The sequence below is a fragment of the Rhincodon typus genome, chromosome 3 (genome assembly GCF_021869965.1).
Source record: "Rhincodon typus isolate 14 chromosome 3, sRhiTyp1.1, whole genome shotgun sequence".
Lineage (NCBI taxonomy): Eukaryota > Metazoa > Chordata > Chondrichthyes > Orectolobiformes > Rhincodontidae > Rhincodon > Rhincodon typus.
In genome coordinates, this window is record NC_063334.1 from 106,313,022 (window position 1) to 106,332,150 (window position 19,129).

Genomic DNA, 19,129 nt, shown 5'->3' on the forward strand with positions numbered 1-19,129 from the left:
CCATCCTACAGTTGTCTATCGATATATTCATTTGGTAGACATTTATCTTGGTTGGTTGACTTTACTGCTTTAGCAACCTAATACTGAGCATTCCCTCTTAATCAATTCAGCTAATGAGATATCTGCCTAGTGACAAGCTGTTACATCTGCTCCTTGTCATTAAACATTAAATGAAACCTCACAGGTTGTACTGAGTGGTACGGCATGGTTTTTAAAAATGTAAATAAACTTTGCAACTGAAATTTTGCTTAGACTTTGGAATGACCTGGACTTTTACTACATACCTCTGCTTTGACAAGAAGCTGATAAATGGTGCTTATAGAGAAGTCCAGCTGACCTTCCAGGTAAATGCTTCCATTTTTGGATATTTCAAATAAATCATTATTATCTGAGGGTAGAAGCTATGCAGAAATATTAAAAGGATACATCCACCAAGTGTATTTCACATATACAATTTAAGAAAAGTACTGCATTTAATGTATTAGAAAAATGAACATTAGTGCATAAGAGAAAGGGAAGTACAGCAATTACCTCTAGAATTTCATATGTTACAGAGCCATTATTGCCTCTATCAATGTCTCTTGCAAATACCCTGAATATTTCAGTTCCCACATTTTCATTCTGCTCAAAAAGTAAATAAAGGTGTTCTTAATAATATGTTCTTAGAAGCAATTTTGTCATTATTATGTCATTTTTGACAACATGTAATTGACCATAATTTAAAGCTGCAAGTTCAAAATTATACAGTTCAACATGTGAAACTGGTTACCTCTGCAACTTCAACTTGATACGGTAACCCTTTAAAGGCTGGCGAGTTGTCATTAATATCCTCGATATAAATATGCAAAGTCTTTTTCACCTATACAGGGTAAAATAATGTTAACTATTTTTCCATATTCCTTTCACACTCATTTTCTCAAATTAACACCCAGAAATCACTGCTGTCACAGAAGAGGAAAGCTAGGGTTATTGGGTAGCTCATGAATGACCATGTGGTGATCTTGCATCAGAGTGCTTGACTCATCTTTTTGGTTGGAATTTTGGTTATTTGGAAGCTTCACTTGCAAATTGACCTTAAACACTTTGTAGAAATCACCAAACTCAAATACATTCAGTACAGTCTTGGTACAAAAGCTTTGAAAATTGATTCTTAATATGAAGTTAAAGATATAGATATGTAAACTATAACTGTTTATTGTTGATGTTACTTACCAATGCATTTATCCCATCATGAACGGTAATAATTACTCCAAAGTGATCATTGCTATTTGCAAAGACCTGCAAAAGGTTAACGTGATGATTAAGTGTCAAATACTTAAAATGCCTTGTGGAATATTGAATTACAGTGGTCACTAATTTTTTTGTATATTTTTTCTGCTTGTTGCTTTGGTTCAGCTGTTAATCCTGTTAAATTGCAAACAGAAAAAAATCACACCAAGATACTAAACAGAACAGGATAAACATCACCTGCTTCGGATCTTTTTGCAAACTTATGAACATATGAAACAGCAACAGAAGTAAATCATTCACCCCTTTCCTGAGCCTGCTGTGTCATTCAATAAGTTTGTGGCTGATCTATTTGTGTTTGAATCCCACACTCCCATCCAACTTCACCACCTGGAGAAACAATCTGGTAGGATGTTATAACAATTGTTCAATTTCCGTTGCATTAACAACTTTTCTTTTCATTCACCTAGAAATGATGGCTCCACCAATCCGCTTCAGTGATGAAATGTGGACACTTGGGGCCTCCATCATGAAGCTCACCAATGTTCATGAGGCAAACGGAATTTGACCTGTTCAACAAGGCAATGGCATATGCCACCTTGACTAAGGGTACATCTAGGTTACCTGACATATCACTGACAGCATAAATGCAGACATTGAGCCACATCAGGGAAGGGGGAAGATATCCCAAGACTTTGCTCCAGTGGGCAGTCATACTCCTTAGACCAAGTTATTCAAAACTGGTTTGTTATCAGGGGCAAGAAGGTGTGACTGAGGCAGGTATAACAATCCAGGGAGTTAAAATTGAGGAACGTTAGCCCCTACAATTGTCCCAACAGTTATGATGTTCTTGAAAACTGTGTGGATGAGAGTGGGGACTGCACAGAGGATAACAAACTGACTACAGCACCCTGGTACATGGAGTAATTCAAGTGGGAGATGGAAATATGAATGTAGTAGTAGTAGCAAACAGCATGACTAAAGGGATAGATATTGTTCTCTGAAGGCGTGAGCAGTACTCCTGAGGGTTGAGTTGCCTCCTGGGTGCCAGAGTTAAGCACATTGCCTCAGAGGTAGGGTAAAGATCCAGTAATCATCATCTACATTAGTACCAACAGTACTGACAGGAATAGGAAGAAGGCTTTGTTGAAAGACTTTAAGCAGTTAGGAGCTAAATTACAAAGCAGAACCTCCAAGGTTGTAATCTATGAATTACTACTTGAGCCACGAGCAAACTGGCACAGGGTAAATAAAGTCAAGAAGTTAAATGCATGGTTCAAAGATTGGTGAGGCTGGAATGGGTTTCAGTTCTTAGGGCATTGGCACCATTACATGGGTAGAAAGGAACTGTTCCATTGGAATAGGTTTCACTTGAATCGTGCTGGGAACAATTTCCTGGCAATTCAAATAACAAGGGCTATAGAGAGGGCTTCAAACCAACTGGGGGATAGTGTTGGGAGAGGGGAAATATAGGTTTGCAAAGCAAGAGGATATGGCAGTACTATACATTGGCTATTTGGATAATGATACCCAGAGTGGTACAGGAAGAAACAGAATATGTAAACACAGAGAAACAGCAGTGAATTGGGTCAAAATGGGAAACACTGGTAAAAAGGCAAAAATTAGTCGCTGCTTACTTGAATGCCCATAGTATTCAGAACAAATCAAATGAATTAATGAAAAAACAAGTTAATGAATATCATCTTATAGCCATTACAGAGAAATGGTTACAGGAGATCTAAACTGGGAACTAAATATTCAGGGGTATATGATTTTTCAAAAGGAGAGGCAGGAAGGAAAAGGTGTTGGGATAACATTGTTGTACAGGATGAAATAAGTACAATAGCAAGAAATTACCTTGGATTGGAAGGTATAGGATGTGCATGGATAGAGATATAGACGAAAATTAAAAGGGGAAGATGATACTGCAGGGACTTTATGGCAGGACAGAGAATGAATCAGGAGATAATGAGGGCATGCAACAAATGCAGTACATTAATCATAAGTGCCTTTAATATTCATATAAATTGTGACAGTCAGATTAACAAGCACGCATTTATAGAGAATATTCAGGACAGTTTCCAAGAACAATATTTTTGGATCCAACCTGGGATCAGGCTATTTTGGTGATCTATAATGAGGTAGGTTTAATAAATGATATCAGAGTAAAAGATCCCCGAGAAAACAGTGACCATAACATGGTAGAATTTAGATTCAGTTTAAAAGGAAGTGACTTGGATTGGAAATAACTGTGCTCATCTTATGTGAGAGTAAGTACAAAGGAATGAGGATGGAGCTGGCCCTAGTGGACTATGAAAGGGGATTAACAGCAAGGACAGTTGAGGAACAAATGGCATACATTTATTAAAATAGTTCACAGCGAAGACATAGACCAGTGAGGAAGAAAGATTCTAGAAATGGGATAAACCAACATGACTGCAGAAAGCTACAAAACATAGGGATTTGGGAGTCCTTCAGCGTGATTCACAAAGAGCTAGCTCCCAAGTTTAGCAGGTAACCGGGAAGGCAAATGGAATGTTGGCCATTATTTCAAACCAAACTATACAAGACTGCAGCTGGAACACAGTGAACAGTTTTGGGCTCCTTATCTAACAAAAAATAGACTGGCATTGGAGACAGCCCAGAAGACGTTCACTGGGCTGAGGTACAGAGGGACTGACTAATGAGGAGAAGTTGAGTAGGTTGGCTGTGTGCTCATTAGAATCTACAGGAATGACCTTATTGAAACATACAAGATTCTTAAGGTACTTAACAGGGTAGGTGCAGAGAGATTCCTTCCCTTTGTGGGAGATTTTAGGACCAGAGTACGTAACCTCAGAACAAGGGGTTGCATATTTAAGATAGAGACAAGGAAGAATTTCTTCTCTCAGAGGCTAGTGAATCTGTGGAATACTTTATCACAAAGGGCTGTCCAGGTTGTATCTTTAAGTATAATTAAGGCAGAGATAGCCAGATTTTAGGTAAGCGAATCGAAGGTTTCTTGGGTAACAGCATGAAAGTGGAGTCAAGGATGATCAGATCAGCCATGATCTCATTGAATGAGAGAACAGACTTGATGGGCTGAATAGCTAAAGAATGGTCTACTGGGAAAGTGAAAATTGCCAGTTATCTACCAATCCCCTCCCCCATCCTAGTCCCCCAAAACCCTTCCCCCAGGAGCGGCTTGTAAAGGGTCTGAATGTGAAATATGTTTGAAAGAGACTTGAGCCCTTAAGTTAAAGAGTCCCAAACTCGCTGTAATCACACAGTTACCTTTCTCTCCACAAACTCCAATGCAACAGGGCTTGATTATTCCTCCTTCTTCACCTTGATATTCCCAGCGATTGGCAAACAGCCAGGGTCCCAGCTCTCTGTGGTTTTAATTCCACAAAGTGTGTGTAAGACCAGTGAGCCTTACTTCGGTTGTGGGTAAAGTGTTGGAAAGGAAAGGATTTATAATCATCTAGAAAGGAATAATTTGATTAGGGATAGTCAACACGGTTTTGTGAAGGGTAGGTCATGCCTCACAAACCTTATTGAGTTCTTTGAGAAGGTGACCAAACAGGTGGATGAGGGTAAAGCGGTTGATGTGGTGTATATGGATTTCAGTAAAGCATTTGATAAGGTTTCCCATGGTAGGCTATTGCAGAAAATACAGAGGCATGGGATTGAGGGGGATTTAGCGGTTTGAATCAGAAATTGCCTAGCTGTAAGAAGACAGAGGGTGGTGGTTGATGGGAAATGTTCATCCTGGAGTTCAGTTACTAGTGGTGCACCTCAAGGATCTGTTTTGGGGCCACTGCTGTTTGTCATTTTTATAAATGACCTGGATGGGGGCATAGAAGGATGGGTTAGTAAATTTGCGGATGACACCAAAGTCGGTGGAGTTGTGGATAGTCCGGAAGGATGTTGCAGGTTACAGAGGGACATAGATAAGCTGCAGAGCTGGGCTGAGAGGTGGCAAATGGAATTTAATGCGGAAAAGTGTGAGGTGATTCACTTTGGAAGGAGTAACAGGAATACAGAGTACTGGGCTAATGGTAAGATTCTTGGTAGTGTGGATGAGCAGAGAGATCTCGGTGTCCATGTGCATAGATCACTGAAAGTTGCCACCCAGGTTGATAGGGTTGTTAAGAAGGCGTACGGTGTGTTAGGTTTTATTGGTAGAGGGACTGAGTTTCAGAGCCATGAGGTCATGTTGCAGCTGTACAAAACTCTGGTGCGGTCGCACCTGGAGTATTGCATACAGTTCTGGTCACTGCATTATAGAAAGGATGTGGAAGCATTGGAAAGGGTGCAGAGGAGATTTACCAGGATGTTGCCTGATATGGAGGGAAGGTCTTATGAGAAAAGGCTGAGGGACTTGAGGCTGTTTTCGTTAGAGAGAAGAAGATTAAGGGGTGACTTAATAGAGACATACAAGATGATCAGAGGATTAGATAGGGTGGACAGTGGGAGCCTTTTTCCTCGGATGGTGATGGCTAGCACGAGGGGACATAGCTTTAAATTGAAGGGTGATAGATATAGGACAGATGTCAGAGGTAGGTTCTTTACTCAGAGAGTAGTAAGGGCATGGAATGCCCTGCCTGCGAAAGTAGTAGACTTGCCAACTTTAAGGGCATTTAAATGGTCATTGGATAAACATATGGATGATAATGGAATAGTTTAGGTTAGATGGTCTTCAGATTGGTTTCACAGGTCGGCGCAACATCGAGGGCCGAAGGGCCTGTACTGCGCTGTAATGTTCTATGTTCTATGTTCTATGTTCTAATGTCAGTGACAGCTTCCCCACCCAGAAGCCAACTTGATTGACAGAATTAGCCTCCATTCGAATGGGGAACCATGCGTTGAAGGCCACTCCCTAAAGAAGTTGGAGGTTGCAGGTGTAGCGGAGGCTGAATTTCTGAATGTAAACTCTATTCTTAATTGTCTTTTAACACACAGTACTGACAATAATTAGTGAGCATTTTCTTGTAACCTTTAGGATGTTTGAATTGTGAGCACCCGATCAAAGTTAAATAGACCAGCTGTTCTAATGAGCTGGACAAGCCCCAGAACTCAACATTTATTGTTTGCGACACTTAACCAGATGTGATTTGTTACAATCAGGCAGTAACATCAAAATCTTTGCTGTGGCATGTCTTTTAACATTTTTGTTAGCCAGCTAATTTTTCAAGGTTTCATGTCAAGCCAACACAAACGATACATTCATGAGATAATTTAATTTATAACTCAAAATTATTTCAAGAAAAGCATTTCAAGATGATACCAAGCATGAGAGGTTTTCACTATGAGGAGAGATGAATGAAACTGGGGCTTTTTTCACAAGATCAAAGAAGATTAAGAGGATATCAGAGATTTGTAAAACATGATGGAGAATGTCATATTTCAGAATTTGTAGACCATTTGCCCATAGCAAGGATTTGGAAAGTAGTTACTTTGGATTAGCACAGGTTTGTAAGGAAAGGTCATAGACTGCAGATGAATATGCACTGCTGAACATCCACTAACTGGGGAGGTAATGAGGAGAACTGTAATTTCCCATAATGCACAGAAACCGGGTTCAGTAGGGGGCATAAACAGTAAAAATGTTGTTGCATGCTCATCTGCAGGCCTCCCATCTCAATGCTGACTGCACTTTTGACTTGGAGGTGTCAAGGACTGACTCCAATTTTCTGAAGCCAGTCAGGTCCTTGGTTACAGTGCAGGTCAGTTTCAATTATTCCATTAGGCATGGACTGCAATCTTAACCTGAGGACTGAGTGAGAAAATCCTGACACCTAACCTTTGGGAGGCTGGATTCAGGGTTGGAAATGGCCTAACAGAATAAATAATTGTTAACAATTTGCAGTTTTTTAATATGTCAGAGGGAGCAGGAGTGCAAATGTAAGGCCATTCGTCCAACTATAGAATGGTTTGCTTATTTTGATGAAAAGGAAATATGAGCAAAATGTAGAAGTTCAGAGTGTGAATAAATATTTGCACATTTAGTGCATCTTACTCTTTTTTTTAATATCTTGTTAACCTAGATTTTCAGATACTAGCTTTCCCTGTGTGATTCAACTTGGTTTAGTTGATCTCATTCATAACTTTAGACCTGGATGAAGATTTGATCCCTACGGAGACTTGCCCTCATAAACTAAATTGACACTCCGGCATAGTGCAATATTGAGGAAACATAATGCTAAACCAAGTCTAGTCTGGCACTTTGGGTATATGTTAGTTGAATGCTGGGTACTGGACCAAGGTACCAGAGGTCATGAATTTAAATTCTACCTTAGAGTGATGTGGAACTAAATTCAAAAATGTCTGGCAAGTTATTGGTCTACATCAGAAAAATAATGATCAAAACTGTAGGATTGGTGCCAAAATCCAAATGGTTCACTTTGGAGAAAGGACAATATCTAGAATGGCCTGGGCTTAGCTCCAGTTCCACATTATTGTGGTGGTGTGTAATGCCCTTTGAGGTGGTCTATTCAGCCATTCATTTGTATAACATCAATGGAGATCACATTCGTAAGAAATGTCATATCATCTTGACAATCAAATCAGACAACTGTGTCTCATCAAACACTGGAATGTTCTCCTGACTACAACCTGAGACCACTAACAAGATGGAACGGTATTGTATAATGGTAATGATTCTGAAAGAGTTAATGTTCCTGTTACATTGGCTACGCCCATTCTTCTGATTTCACAGAGTCTGTGGGTGGAGACAAGGAGTTCTACTTTAGATTTTGGAGGGAGAAGATATATATGTACCAGCTCTTATGGCTCTAGTAATTATGTCTAACCAAATGTACTTGTACTTATTGCTATGGTATGGACTTGATGGGCCGAATGGCCTGTTTCTATACTGTTGGAGTTCTATGATTCTATGCTTTTTGGCATGCAAGTAGTCCTGTTTGGTAGTTCACCAGGTTGACACCTTGTTTTTAGGTATGTCTGGTGCCACCCCTGGCATGCCCTCTTGACGAGACTTGATGGGTTTGGAGTCAATGTTGAGTACTCCCAGGATGACTCCTTCCCATTTGTATACAACTGTTCCGCCAACTCTGCTACGTCTGTCCTGCCGGTGGGATGGTGATGGTGATGTCTGGGACATTGCCTGTAAGGTATGATTCTGTGAGTATGACTATGCCAGGCTGTTGCTTGACTAGGAATAAAAATAAAATTACTGGAAAAGCTCAGCAGGCCTGGCAGCATCTGTGAAGGAAAAAACAGAGTTAATGTTTCGGGTCCGTTGAACCTTCCTCAGAAACGTTAACTCTGTTTTTTCCCTTCACAGATGCTGCCAGACCTGCTGAGCTTTTCCAGCAACTTTGTTTTTGTTGCTTGACTAGTCTGTGAGACAGCTGTCCAAATGTTTGCACCAACCCCCAGATGTTAGCAAGGAGGAATTTGCATTATTAAGGTTAGGATTGACAGAACTGTTTTTATTGTTGTCTCTTCCAGTGTCTAGGTTATTGCCGTTGGTCCAACCTTTATTATTTCTTTGTTGAGACTTCATAGCAATTGATACAACTGAGTGGTTTGCTAGGCAGAGTCAACTACATTGCTGTGGGTCTGGAGTCACATGTAAACCAGACCAGGTGAGGAAGGCAGATTTCCTGCCCGGAAGGAAACTAGTGAGCCAGATGGGTTTTTATGAAAAATGGCAGTGGTTTCACAGTCATCTTTAGATTCTTAATTCCGGACATTTTTATATTGAATTTGAATTCCACCATTTGCCAAGGAGGCAACCTAAAACAGGTTCCTACCTCTGGGCCAGAAGGTCCAGGTTCAAGTCCCACCTGTCCCAAATACGTGTCATAACATTTCTCATCAGCTTGATTAAAATGTCTAAAACTAAAAAAAAGTATCATTCATAAAGGAAAAGCAGCTACTTGAATGTCAGGAATGAACAACAGCAAAAAGGAACATAGAACATAGAACTGTGCAGCACAGGAACAGGCCCTTCAGCCCACAATGTTGTGCAGAACATGACAGCAAATTAAACTAATCCCTTCCGCCTACCCTTGGTCCATATCCCTCCATTCCTTGTACATTCATGTGCTTATCTAAAAGTCCCTTAAATGCCCTTATTGTATCTGCCTCCACCACCACCCCTGGCAGCGCATTCCACATTCTTACAACACTCTGTCTTAAAAAAGTGCCCCTCATGTCTCCTTTGAACTTTTTCCCCCTCTAACTTAAATGCATGCCCCCTAGTATTAGACATTTCAACTCTGGGAAAAAGATTCTGACTGTCAGCCTTATCTACGCATCTCAAAATTTTATAGTCTCCTATTAAGTCCGCCCTCAGCCTCTGTCGCTCAAGAGAAAACAACCTGAGATTTTCCAGCATCTCCTTATAACTCATACCCTGTGATCCAGGCAGCATCGTGGTAAACCTCTGCAAAGCCTTCACATTCTTCCTGCAATGCAGCAACCAGAATTGAACACAATACTCTAAGTGCGGCCTAACCAAAGTCTTATAAAGCTGCAACATGACTTCCTGACTCTTGTACTCAATTCCCCAACCAATAAAGGCAAGCATGCCATATGCCTTCTTTACCACCCTATCTACTCGAGTGGCCACTTTCAGGGAGCTATGGACTTGAACCGCAGGATCCTTCTGTACATCAATGCTGTTCAGGGTTCTGCCATTAACTGTATACTTTTCCTTAACATTTGATCTCCCAAAGTGCAGCACTTCACACTTACCCAGATTAAACTCCATTTGCCATTTCTCCACCCATATCTGCGACTGATCTATATCCCAATGTATCCCTTGACAACCTTCTACACTATCCACAACTCCACCAATATTTGTATCATCTGCAAACATACTAACCCACCCATCTACATTATCATCCAAGTCATTTATATATATCGCAAACAGCAGAGGCCCCAGTACGGATCCCTGCAGAAAACCACCAGTCACGGACCTCCAGCCTGAAAAACACCTCTCCATCACTACCCTCTGTCTTCTATCCCGTAGTGTATTTTCCCGGGTAGTGCTTTGACTAATAGTGTTGACTGATGTGAAGTAAAACAAAATCTTGGGGGCTAACTTTTCCCTCGTACATTCTTCCCAACAATGTCTCAGTCAACTGGAGTCGACTAATAAACTAATCAGCAGTGTCTGTCTTCTCACACAGCATAAATTATTATTTCCCTCTGAAATTTGGTTTTTTTTTCTATTACAGGACAAATAATTTTGACAGCATATCACTGTTTCCAGTCATATTAAACTAATTATTTGGACTTCTTTGAGGAATTAACAAACAAGGTGGATGTAGGTGATATGTAGATGTGATGTACTTGGATATCCAAAAGGCATTTGATAAGGTGCCACATCAAAAGGGTAGTAGACAATCTAAGAAAACATGGTGGAGAGAATAACATATTAGCACAGAAAAAAGATTGGTTAGCCAACAGTAAAGAATAAGTCAGGATAAATTGTTCATTTTCAGGTGATGTTCTGAAACCAGTGCCACAAGGATCAGTGTTGGATCCTCTAGCATTTACAGTCTATATCAATGACTTGAGAATATAACTAAATTTGCTGATGACTCAAGGCAGGTAGGAAAGCACATTGTCAAGATGACACAACAAGTCAGATTAAGTGAGTGCCAGATCAGCTGAGCTTTTCCAGCAACTTTGTTTTTGTTCCTGATTTACAGCGTCCACAGTTCTTTTAATTTTTATTTGGTTAAGTGAGTGATTTGATTTCATTTCATTTATTGCAGTCATGGGTACCTAAGTACAGTGAAAAGACCATAAGACCATAAGACATAGGAGCAGAAATTAGGCCATTCGGCCCAACAAGCCTGCTCTGCCATTCAATCATGGCTGATAAGTTCCTCAACCCCATTCTCCCGCTTTCTCCCCATAACCCTTGGTCCCCTTGATAATCAAGAACCTATCCATCTCAGTCTTAAATGTACTCAATGACCTGGCCTCCACAGCCTTCTGTGGCAGTGAATTCCACAGATTCACAACTCTCTGGCTGAAGAAGTTTCTCCTTATCTCCGTTCTAAAAGGTCTTCCCTTTACTCTAAGGCTGTGCCCTCGGGTCCTAGTCTCTCCTACCCATGGAAGCATCTTCCCAGCATCCACTTTGTCCAGACCATTCAGTATTCTGTAAGTTTCAATTAGATCCCCCCTCATTCTTCTAAACTCCAATGAGTATAGTCCCAGAGTCCTCAAACGTTCCTCATACGTTAAGCTTTTCATTCCTGGGACCATTCTCGTGAACCTCCTCTGAACCTGCTCCAGGGCCAGTACATCCTTCCTGAGGTATGGGGCCCAAAACTGCACACAGTACTCCAAATGTTGCCTGAGCAGGGCCTTATAAAGCCTCAGTAGTACATTCCTGCTTTTATATTCAAGTCCTCTCAAAATAAATGCCAACATTGCATTTGCCTTCCTGACTGCTGACTCAACCTGCAAGTTTACCTTGAGAGAATCCTGAACTAGAACTCCCAAGTCTCTTTGCACTTCAGACTTCTGAATTTTCTCCGCATTTAGAAAATTGTCTATGCTTTTATTCTTCTTACCAAAGTGCATGACCTCACACTTTCCCACGTTGTACTCCATCTGCCACTTCTTTGCCCACTCTCCTAACCTGTCCAAATCCTTCTGCAGTCTCTCCAACTCCTCAATACTACTCGTCCCTCCACCTATCTTTATATTGTTAGCCAGAATGCCCTCAGTTCCTTCATCTGGATCATTAATGTATAAAGTGAAAAGTTGTGTCCCAACACTGACCCTTGTGGAACTCCACTTGTCACCGGCTGCCATCCTGAGAAAGACTCTTTTATCCCCACTCTCTGCTTTCTGCCAGACAGCCAATCTTCTATCTATGCTAGCACCTTGCCTCTAACACCATGGACCCTTATCTTACCCAGTAGCCTCCTGCGCTGCACCTTGTCAAAGGCCTTCTTGAAGTCCAGGTAGATAACATCCATTGGCTCTCCTTGGTCTACCCTGTTCGTCACTTCCTCAAAGAATTCTGGCAGAGTTGTCAGGCATGACCTCCCCTTGATGAAACCATGCTGACTTTGCCCTACTTTACCATACACTTCCAAATATTCAGAAGTCTCATCCTTTACAATGGACTCCAAAATCTTACCCACGGCCGAGTTAGGCTAATTGGACTGTAATTTTCCATCTTTTGCCTTATCCCTTTTTAAACAGGGGTGTCACATTAGCAATTTTCCAGTCCTCTGGGACATTCCCTGACTCTAGCAATTCCTGAAAGATCACCACTAACGCTTCCAATATCTCTTCAGCTATCTCCTTTAGAACTCTGGGGTGTAGTCCATCTGGTCCAGGTGATTTATCCAACCTCAGACCAATCAGTTTTACTAGCACCTTTTCCTTGGTGATGGCCACCATACTCAGCTCTGTCCCCTGACTCTCTTGAATTTTTGGGAGATAAGTCACGTCTTCCACCGTGAAGAATGACGCGAAGTTATTATTCAGCTCCTCAGCTATTTCCTTATTCCCCACTACCATCTCTCCACCGTCATTTTCCAGTGGTCCAATGTCCATTTTTGCCTCTCTTTTGCCCTTTATATATTTAAAGAAACTCTTACAGTCTTCATTTATATTACTGGCTAGCTTACCCTCATATTTAATCTTCTCCATCCTTTTTTCTTTTTTTGTTGCCCTCTGATTAGTCTTTGTAAGCTTCCCAATCCTCTGGTTTCCCACTGCCTTTCGCCACATTATATGCTTTCTCTTTTGCTTTTATGCTATCCCTGACTTCCGTCGTTAGCCATGGTTGCCTCATCGTCCCTGTACCATGCTTCTTTTTTCTAGGGATGAAATATTGCTGCGTCTCCTGAATTACTCCCAGAAACTCCTGCCATTGCTGTTCCACTGTCTTTCCTGCTAGGCTCCTCTTCCAGTCAATTCTGCCCAGCTCCTCCCTCATACCTCTGTAGTTGCCTTTATTCAGCTGTAATATCATTACCTCAGATTCTATCTTCTCCCTCTCAAACTGCCGAGTAAATTCTATCATCTTATAATCACTGCCTCCTAAGGATTCTTTCAGCTTAAGCTCCCTTATCAAGTCTGCCTCATTGCACAACACTAAATCCAGTATCGCCTGTTCCCTTGTGGGCTCCACCACGAGCTGCTCCAAAAAGCCATCTCGTACACATTCCACAAACTCCTTTTCTTGCAATCCACTACCAACACTCCACCTGCATATTGAAATCCCCCATGATCACTGTCACCTTGCTTTGTTTGACAAAAAGCTTTGTTTTTGCAAGCAGTACAGGCAGATTATAGCAAACGAGGACATACAGATCATAAAGTGCTTAGACAGAGCAAGGCATATAGGTTATAAAGTGGCAATTGGAGTTTAATGTGAACTCTTCATATTGGCAGAATGACTAGAAAAGCAAATTACTGTTTAACTGGAGAGAGATCACAGAACAGGGTAGAAAAGAAGGATCCTGGTGTCCTATTATATGAATCACAACAAGATTGTTTACACGGGCAATCAATAATTATGAAGTCAAAGTGATGTCAGTATGTCATGGAAGGGGAATGGGATATAAAAGTAACTGTTGCAGCTGTACGTGGACTTGATGAGACCATATGTAGAGTACTGCATACAGTTTGGGTTTTCACATTTGAGAAAAGGGGATGATTGTGTTAGAGGCAGTCCAGAGACAGGATGAAGGGGTTTTCTTAAAGGGAACTATGTATCAGGTTGAATCGATACCAACTGGGGTTTAGAAGAAGCACGTAAGATCCTGAGGGGACTGGATTGACTGAACACTCAAAGGATGTCTTCTCTTCTAGGGAAGACTAGAACTAGTGGACACAGTGCACGAATGTGAGTAGCCCCCTTTTAAGACAGAGATGAGGTGATTTTTTTCCCCTCCCTTAATCTATGGAATTTTCTTTCCCAGAGGCATTGTAAGCTAGATCATTGAGTTTAGACTTCTGATTCACAAGTGAGTCAAGGGTTACGAGGTGCTGACAGGAAAGAGAAGTTGAGACCAGCCTTGATCTTATAAAATGTCAAATCAGTCTCAAAAGACCTACTCCTGCTCTGACGTCCTATGTTCCTAGGTTAAGTGTTTGCGATTCATTATCATCTACTCTGCTGTTGCTGAAGATCAATTTCATTCCAAGGTCTCAAACCCAGTATGAACATACCTTAAATATCACAAATAAATTGTACACTCGGCAAACAAGATATGGAAAACTTGCTCTGTATACAATTCCCACCATTGTCACTGTTGCTAAACTCAAGTATAAAGAAAAATTAAACACTTTATCAAAAGAACGCTCAAACCTCTCTGTCAACAGCTTCTTTAACAATTACATCGCCGCTGCTGCCGTTCACCATGAAGTAACGTGATGCTAATTCTCCTTCCAGCCCATACAAGAGTGGGTCACCATCTTTATCATCAGCTGATATCCGGAAAACAGACGTACCTGAGATGAAAACATGAAATGCCAATATTTATTGTTATACTGGTCAAAGCACAGAAATACAAAGGAGATGACTAATACAGCGGTGGAAATGATTGAAGAGGAAGAAAATGGCGATCGTTTAAACTAGACAAACAGATAGGAAAATAAAGTAAAAGGTAACAATGCGAGCTGTGAAAAGGACAGAAATTACAAGGAAAAGTCTATAGAGTTTATAGTTAGACTTTATAGAGTTTCTTCATGTTTCAATGTTGGCGACTTATCCATTCTTACACTAGCCTGAAGTAATGATAGTGATGATTAAAACCATCCCAACAGCAGAGAGTGAGTTCTGTAAAACATTATATGAAATGGGATGAGTTTTGCACTCACTGGTGTAGTGGGAGTGAGCCTTCCAGCTGCCTACGTATTACACTTCCTTCTGGGCACTGATTATGAATGTTGAATGTGTCAGGAACAGTGTAACTCAGGAGGGAAGAAAATTGATTGTTTTCAAAAGCTGCAACAAGATAAGTGGGGATTTGACTGTTTTGGACGACAGGACGAGCAAGTACATGAAATTTGATGGAGCAGCAGAGGAGGTTACAGCGATGGTCAACATGTTTAGAATCAGGAGTTGGCCATTCAGCCCCTTGAGTCTATACTACCCTTCAACAGCTGCTTATATCCCTTTGCTACTTCCTGTTCCCATCAGCACGACTTTTTCTACTTTCTAACTAGATATCATCAGTAACTTATACATACAGCTTTTTTTATTTGTTCAACAAATAGGGCATCACTACAGGAGCTCCTCAGGGTAATATTTTTCTAATCAACAAGTTGAGAGATGTTATTACACATTTCTGGAGCAGGCAGGACTTGAAACTGGGGCTCCTAGCTCAGAGGCTGTGACACTACCACTGTGCTAGAAAAATTCCTTAGTTCCTCAAGGTTGTGTCCTAGGCCCAACTGCCTTCAGCTGTTTCATCAATGATTTTCCCTCCATCAAAAGGTCAGATGTGGGGATGTTCGCCAATGATTGTACAATGTTTAGTACCATTCACGACTCCTCAGATACTGAAGCAGTCCATGTTCAAATGCAGCAAGATTGGGACAATATCCAGGCTTGGGCTGACAAATGACAAGTAACATTCATGCCACGCAAATGCCAGGCTATTACCTCACCCAATAAGAGAGAATCTAACCACCTTCCCTGGACACTCAATGACATCACTGTCACTGAATCCTCCAATATCAACATTTTGGGGGATTAACAATGACTAGAAATTAAACTAGACTAGCCATAGAAATTCTGTGACTACAAGTGCAGGTTAAAATCCTGCAATTCATCTCCCGACACCTCACCACCAATGCACAGTAGCAGCAGAAACAATGAAGATATGAGATGTGAGTCGGCTCCAACAAACTGGGTAACTTCATTAAAAAGCATGGCACTGAATAGGTAATAAGGAACGGATGCATGCATTGCAACAGTTATATATTCAGTTTGGACAAAAGAACACAACAGACCCAACCATAGTTAATAAACGAAATTATGGATAGCATCAGATCCAAAGAGAACCCTTAAGTTGCTGGAAGATGTAGCAAGCCTAAGGACTGGCATCAGCTTAGAATTCAGCAAAGGAGATTGAAGAGGGTTTCTGAAGAAAGGTCGCTGGACCCGGAATGTTAACTCTGATTTCTCTCCACAGATGCTGTCAGACCTGCTGAGTTTTTCCAGCAATTTCTGTTTGATTAAGAAGGGAGTATGAGAGCAAATTTGTAAGGAACATAAAAGCAGACTAAAAGATTTTATATAAGTTTGTAAAAAGAAAAAGATTAGTGAAGATAAATATAGGCCCCTTATAATCTGGAACAGGAAAATTGATAACAGGGAACAAGAAAATGGCTGTGCAATACATTAATTTTGTTCTGTCTTCATACAAGAAGACACTAAAAACTTTCCAAAAGCTGTAGTGGAGCAAGGATTGTCAAGGAGGAATTGAAGGAAATGAATATTAGTAATAAAGAAAATGGTGCTGGAGTAATTAAGGGGAATGAAAGCTGATAAATCTCTAGGGCCTTATACTCTACGTACCAGGATACTGAAGGAAATGGACATGAAAATAATGGGTGGGTCAGTTGTCATCCTTTAAAACTCTCTAGATTCAGCAACAATCCTGGCTGATGTAACCAAATATTCAAAAAGGAGGGAGGGAAAAAAGTTCAGGAATTACAGACCTAGTCTAATATCAGAAGTGAGAAAATGTTGGAGTCTATCGTAAAGGATGTGATAGCAAGACACTTAAAAAAAACCAACAATATTACGTAGAACCAACCTAGATTTCAGAAAGGATATTCGTGTTTGACAAATCTACTTGAGTTTTTTGAGAATGATATCACTTCACCTGATATTGAGAAAAGGGTGAAGATATTGGATATGGCAAAGTCTATGGGCCCTGACAACATTCTGGCAATAACACTGAAGACTTACGCTTCAGGTGTGCCACTCCCTTAGCCAAGCTTTTCCAGGACTGTTACAACACTGGTATGTAACCAACAATGTAGAAAATTGCCCAAGTATGTCCTGGGCACAATAAAAAGACCAAATCCAATCCAACTAATTACTATACTATTTGTGTACTCTCAAACATCAGCAAAGAGATTGAATGCTTCATGAACAGTGCTATCAAGTGGCACTTGTAAAGGAATAACTTTCTCACTGAATTCCATCAGGGCTCCTGACCTCATTATTGCTTTAGTTCAAACATGGCAAAAGAGCTGAATTCCAGAGGTGAGGTAAAGTGAGAGTGACAGCCCTTGACACCCGAGTATAGGATGAAAGAACCCCCGGCCAAACTGGAGTCAATGGGATTCAGGGGATAATTCTTCACTGGTTGGAGTCATACCTGACACATAGGAAGATGGTCGTGGTTGTTAAAGATCAGTCATCTCAGCTCCAGGACATCTCTGCAGGAGTTCCTCAGGTAGTGTCCTGGGCCTAACCATCTTTAGTTGCTGCATCAATGACATTCCCTCAATCATAAGGTCAAAGTGGGAATGTTTGTTGATGATTGCACAATATTCAGTGCCAATTCGCAACTCCTCAGACACTGTGTCATTATGCAATAAGACCTGGGTTACAGCCAGGATTGGGCTGAAAAGTGGTAAGTAGCATTTGTGCCACACAAATGCCAAGCAATGGCCATTTCCAACAAGAGAGAATCTAACCACCTCCTTTTAATGTTCAATGGCATCACCATCACTGAATTCCCTGTTAGCAACATGCTGGGAATTGTCATTGAACAGAAACTGAACTGGAATAGCCTTATAAGTATTTTGGCCAGAAGGAAAGGCCAGAGGCTGGGAATAATGTAGCAAACAAATAATCTCCTTTCGTCCCAAAGACTGTCCACCATCTAGAAGACACAACTTAAGGGTATGATGGAATACTCCTCCCTACTTCCCTAGTTAGGTGTAAATCCAACAACACCAGAGAAGTATATCATTTTCCAGAAAAATGGAGTTCGCTGGTTTGGCAAACCACCCACTATTCATTCCCTCCACTCCCAATGCATAGTGGCAGCAATGTGTATCATTTACAAGATGCACTGCAGCAACCAACCAAGGGTCCTTCAATTTTATTTTCTATCACTTAGAAGGACAAGGGTATCAGATGCATGGGAGTACCACCACCTGTAAGTTCCATTCCAAGCCACACACCATTTTGAGTTGGAACTATATTGCTGCCCCTTTAGTGTTACAAAGGGCAATAAATCTAACCAGTGATGCCCACATCCCATGAAGTAATAGAAGAAAAACTCAGTGTCACTGATTTTACACAGTGCTACAGAGACATTGCCCTCTTAGTGTTACATCAATAACCTACTACAGCACGTAAAATAGATGAGGGATATATTGACTGATCAACTGTTCTGTAGAATTCTAAAGAAGACATATCGGACTGAAAATGTTAACTGTTTCTCTTTCCGTAGACATCGCCCAGACTGTTAAGTTTCTCCTGCATTTCCTATTTTCCTTTTAGAATAATTATTCAATTGATTTTAGTTGATTGCTCCAAATGTGACATCAAAGTCAAAATTAATATTTTTCGACAGAAAACAAGTAAGTACTTAGAGCATTATATATAAATTTCATCGACTTATATTGTCTTACCTGGTGGAGCAGCTTCAGTTACACGCACAACAGTCATATTTGCCTTAAATGTTGGAGCCATATTTTGTGACCAAATTAACGCAGGCTTTTCTGTAGAATAGCAAATAATGATATTCAACAAGATTGCTTACATTTTAGGCATATCTCAAACAGTATACATTCCATGATCCATGGAATACATTGAATGACTTTAGTTGAAGTTTAATAACTCTGAGCCTTCAGAATGCCTCACTGCTCATCAGACACTTCCAGGTTGCATATTTTTAAAAATAGAAGTAGTATAAAGCTGCTTCAGAGATAGTAG

General features: G+C 40.7%; 1 protein-coding gene across 1 annotated transcript in view; it reads right to left on the reverse strand.

The window, feature by feature from the left end:
• LOC109928402 (cadherin-related family member 2-like) overlaps positions 1 to 19,129 on the reverse strand; it is a 148,791-nt gene that overhangs the window by 118,238 nt on the left and 11,424 nt on the right. Inside the window, exons 2-7 of the mRNA XM_048593969.1 lie at positions 18,826 to 18,915; positions 14,531 to 14,673; positions 1,213 to 1,278; positions 770 to 859; positions 532 to 621; positions 285 to 401 (exon numbers count right to left, since the gene is read on the reverse strand). Coding sequence (XP_048449926.1) covers positions 285 to 401; positions 532 to 621; positions 770 to 859; positions 1,213 to 1,278; positions 14,531 to 14,673; positions 18,826 to 18,915 — 596 coding nt within the window. The remainder of the gene's footprint in view (positions 1 to 284; positions 402 to 531; positions 622 to 769; positions 860 to 1,212; positions 1,279 to 14,530; positions 14,674 to 18,825; positions 18,916 to 19,129) is intronic.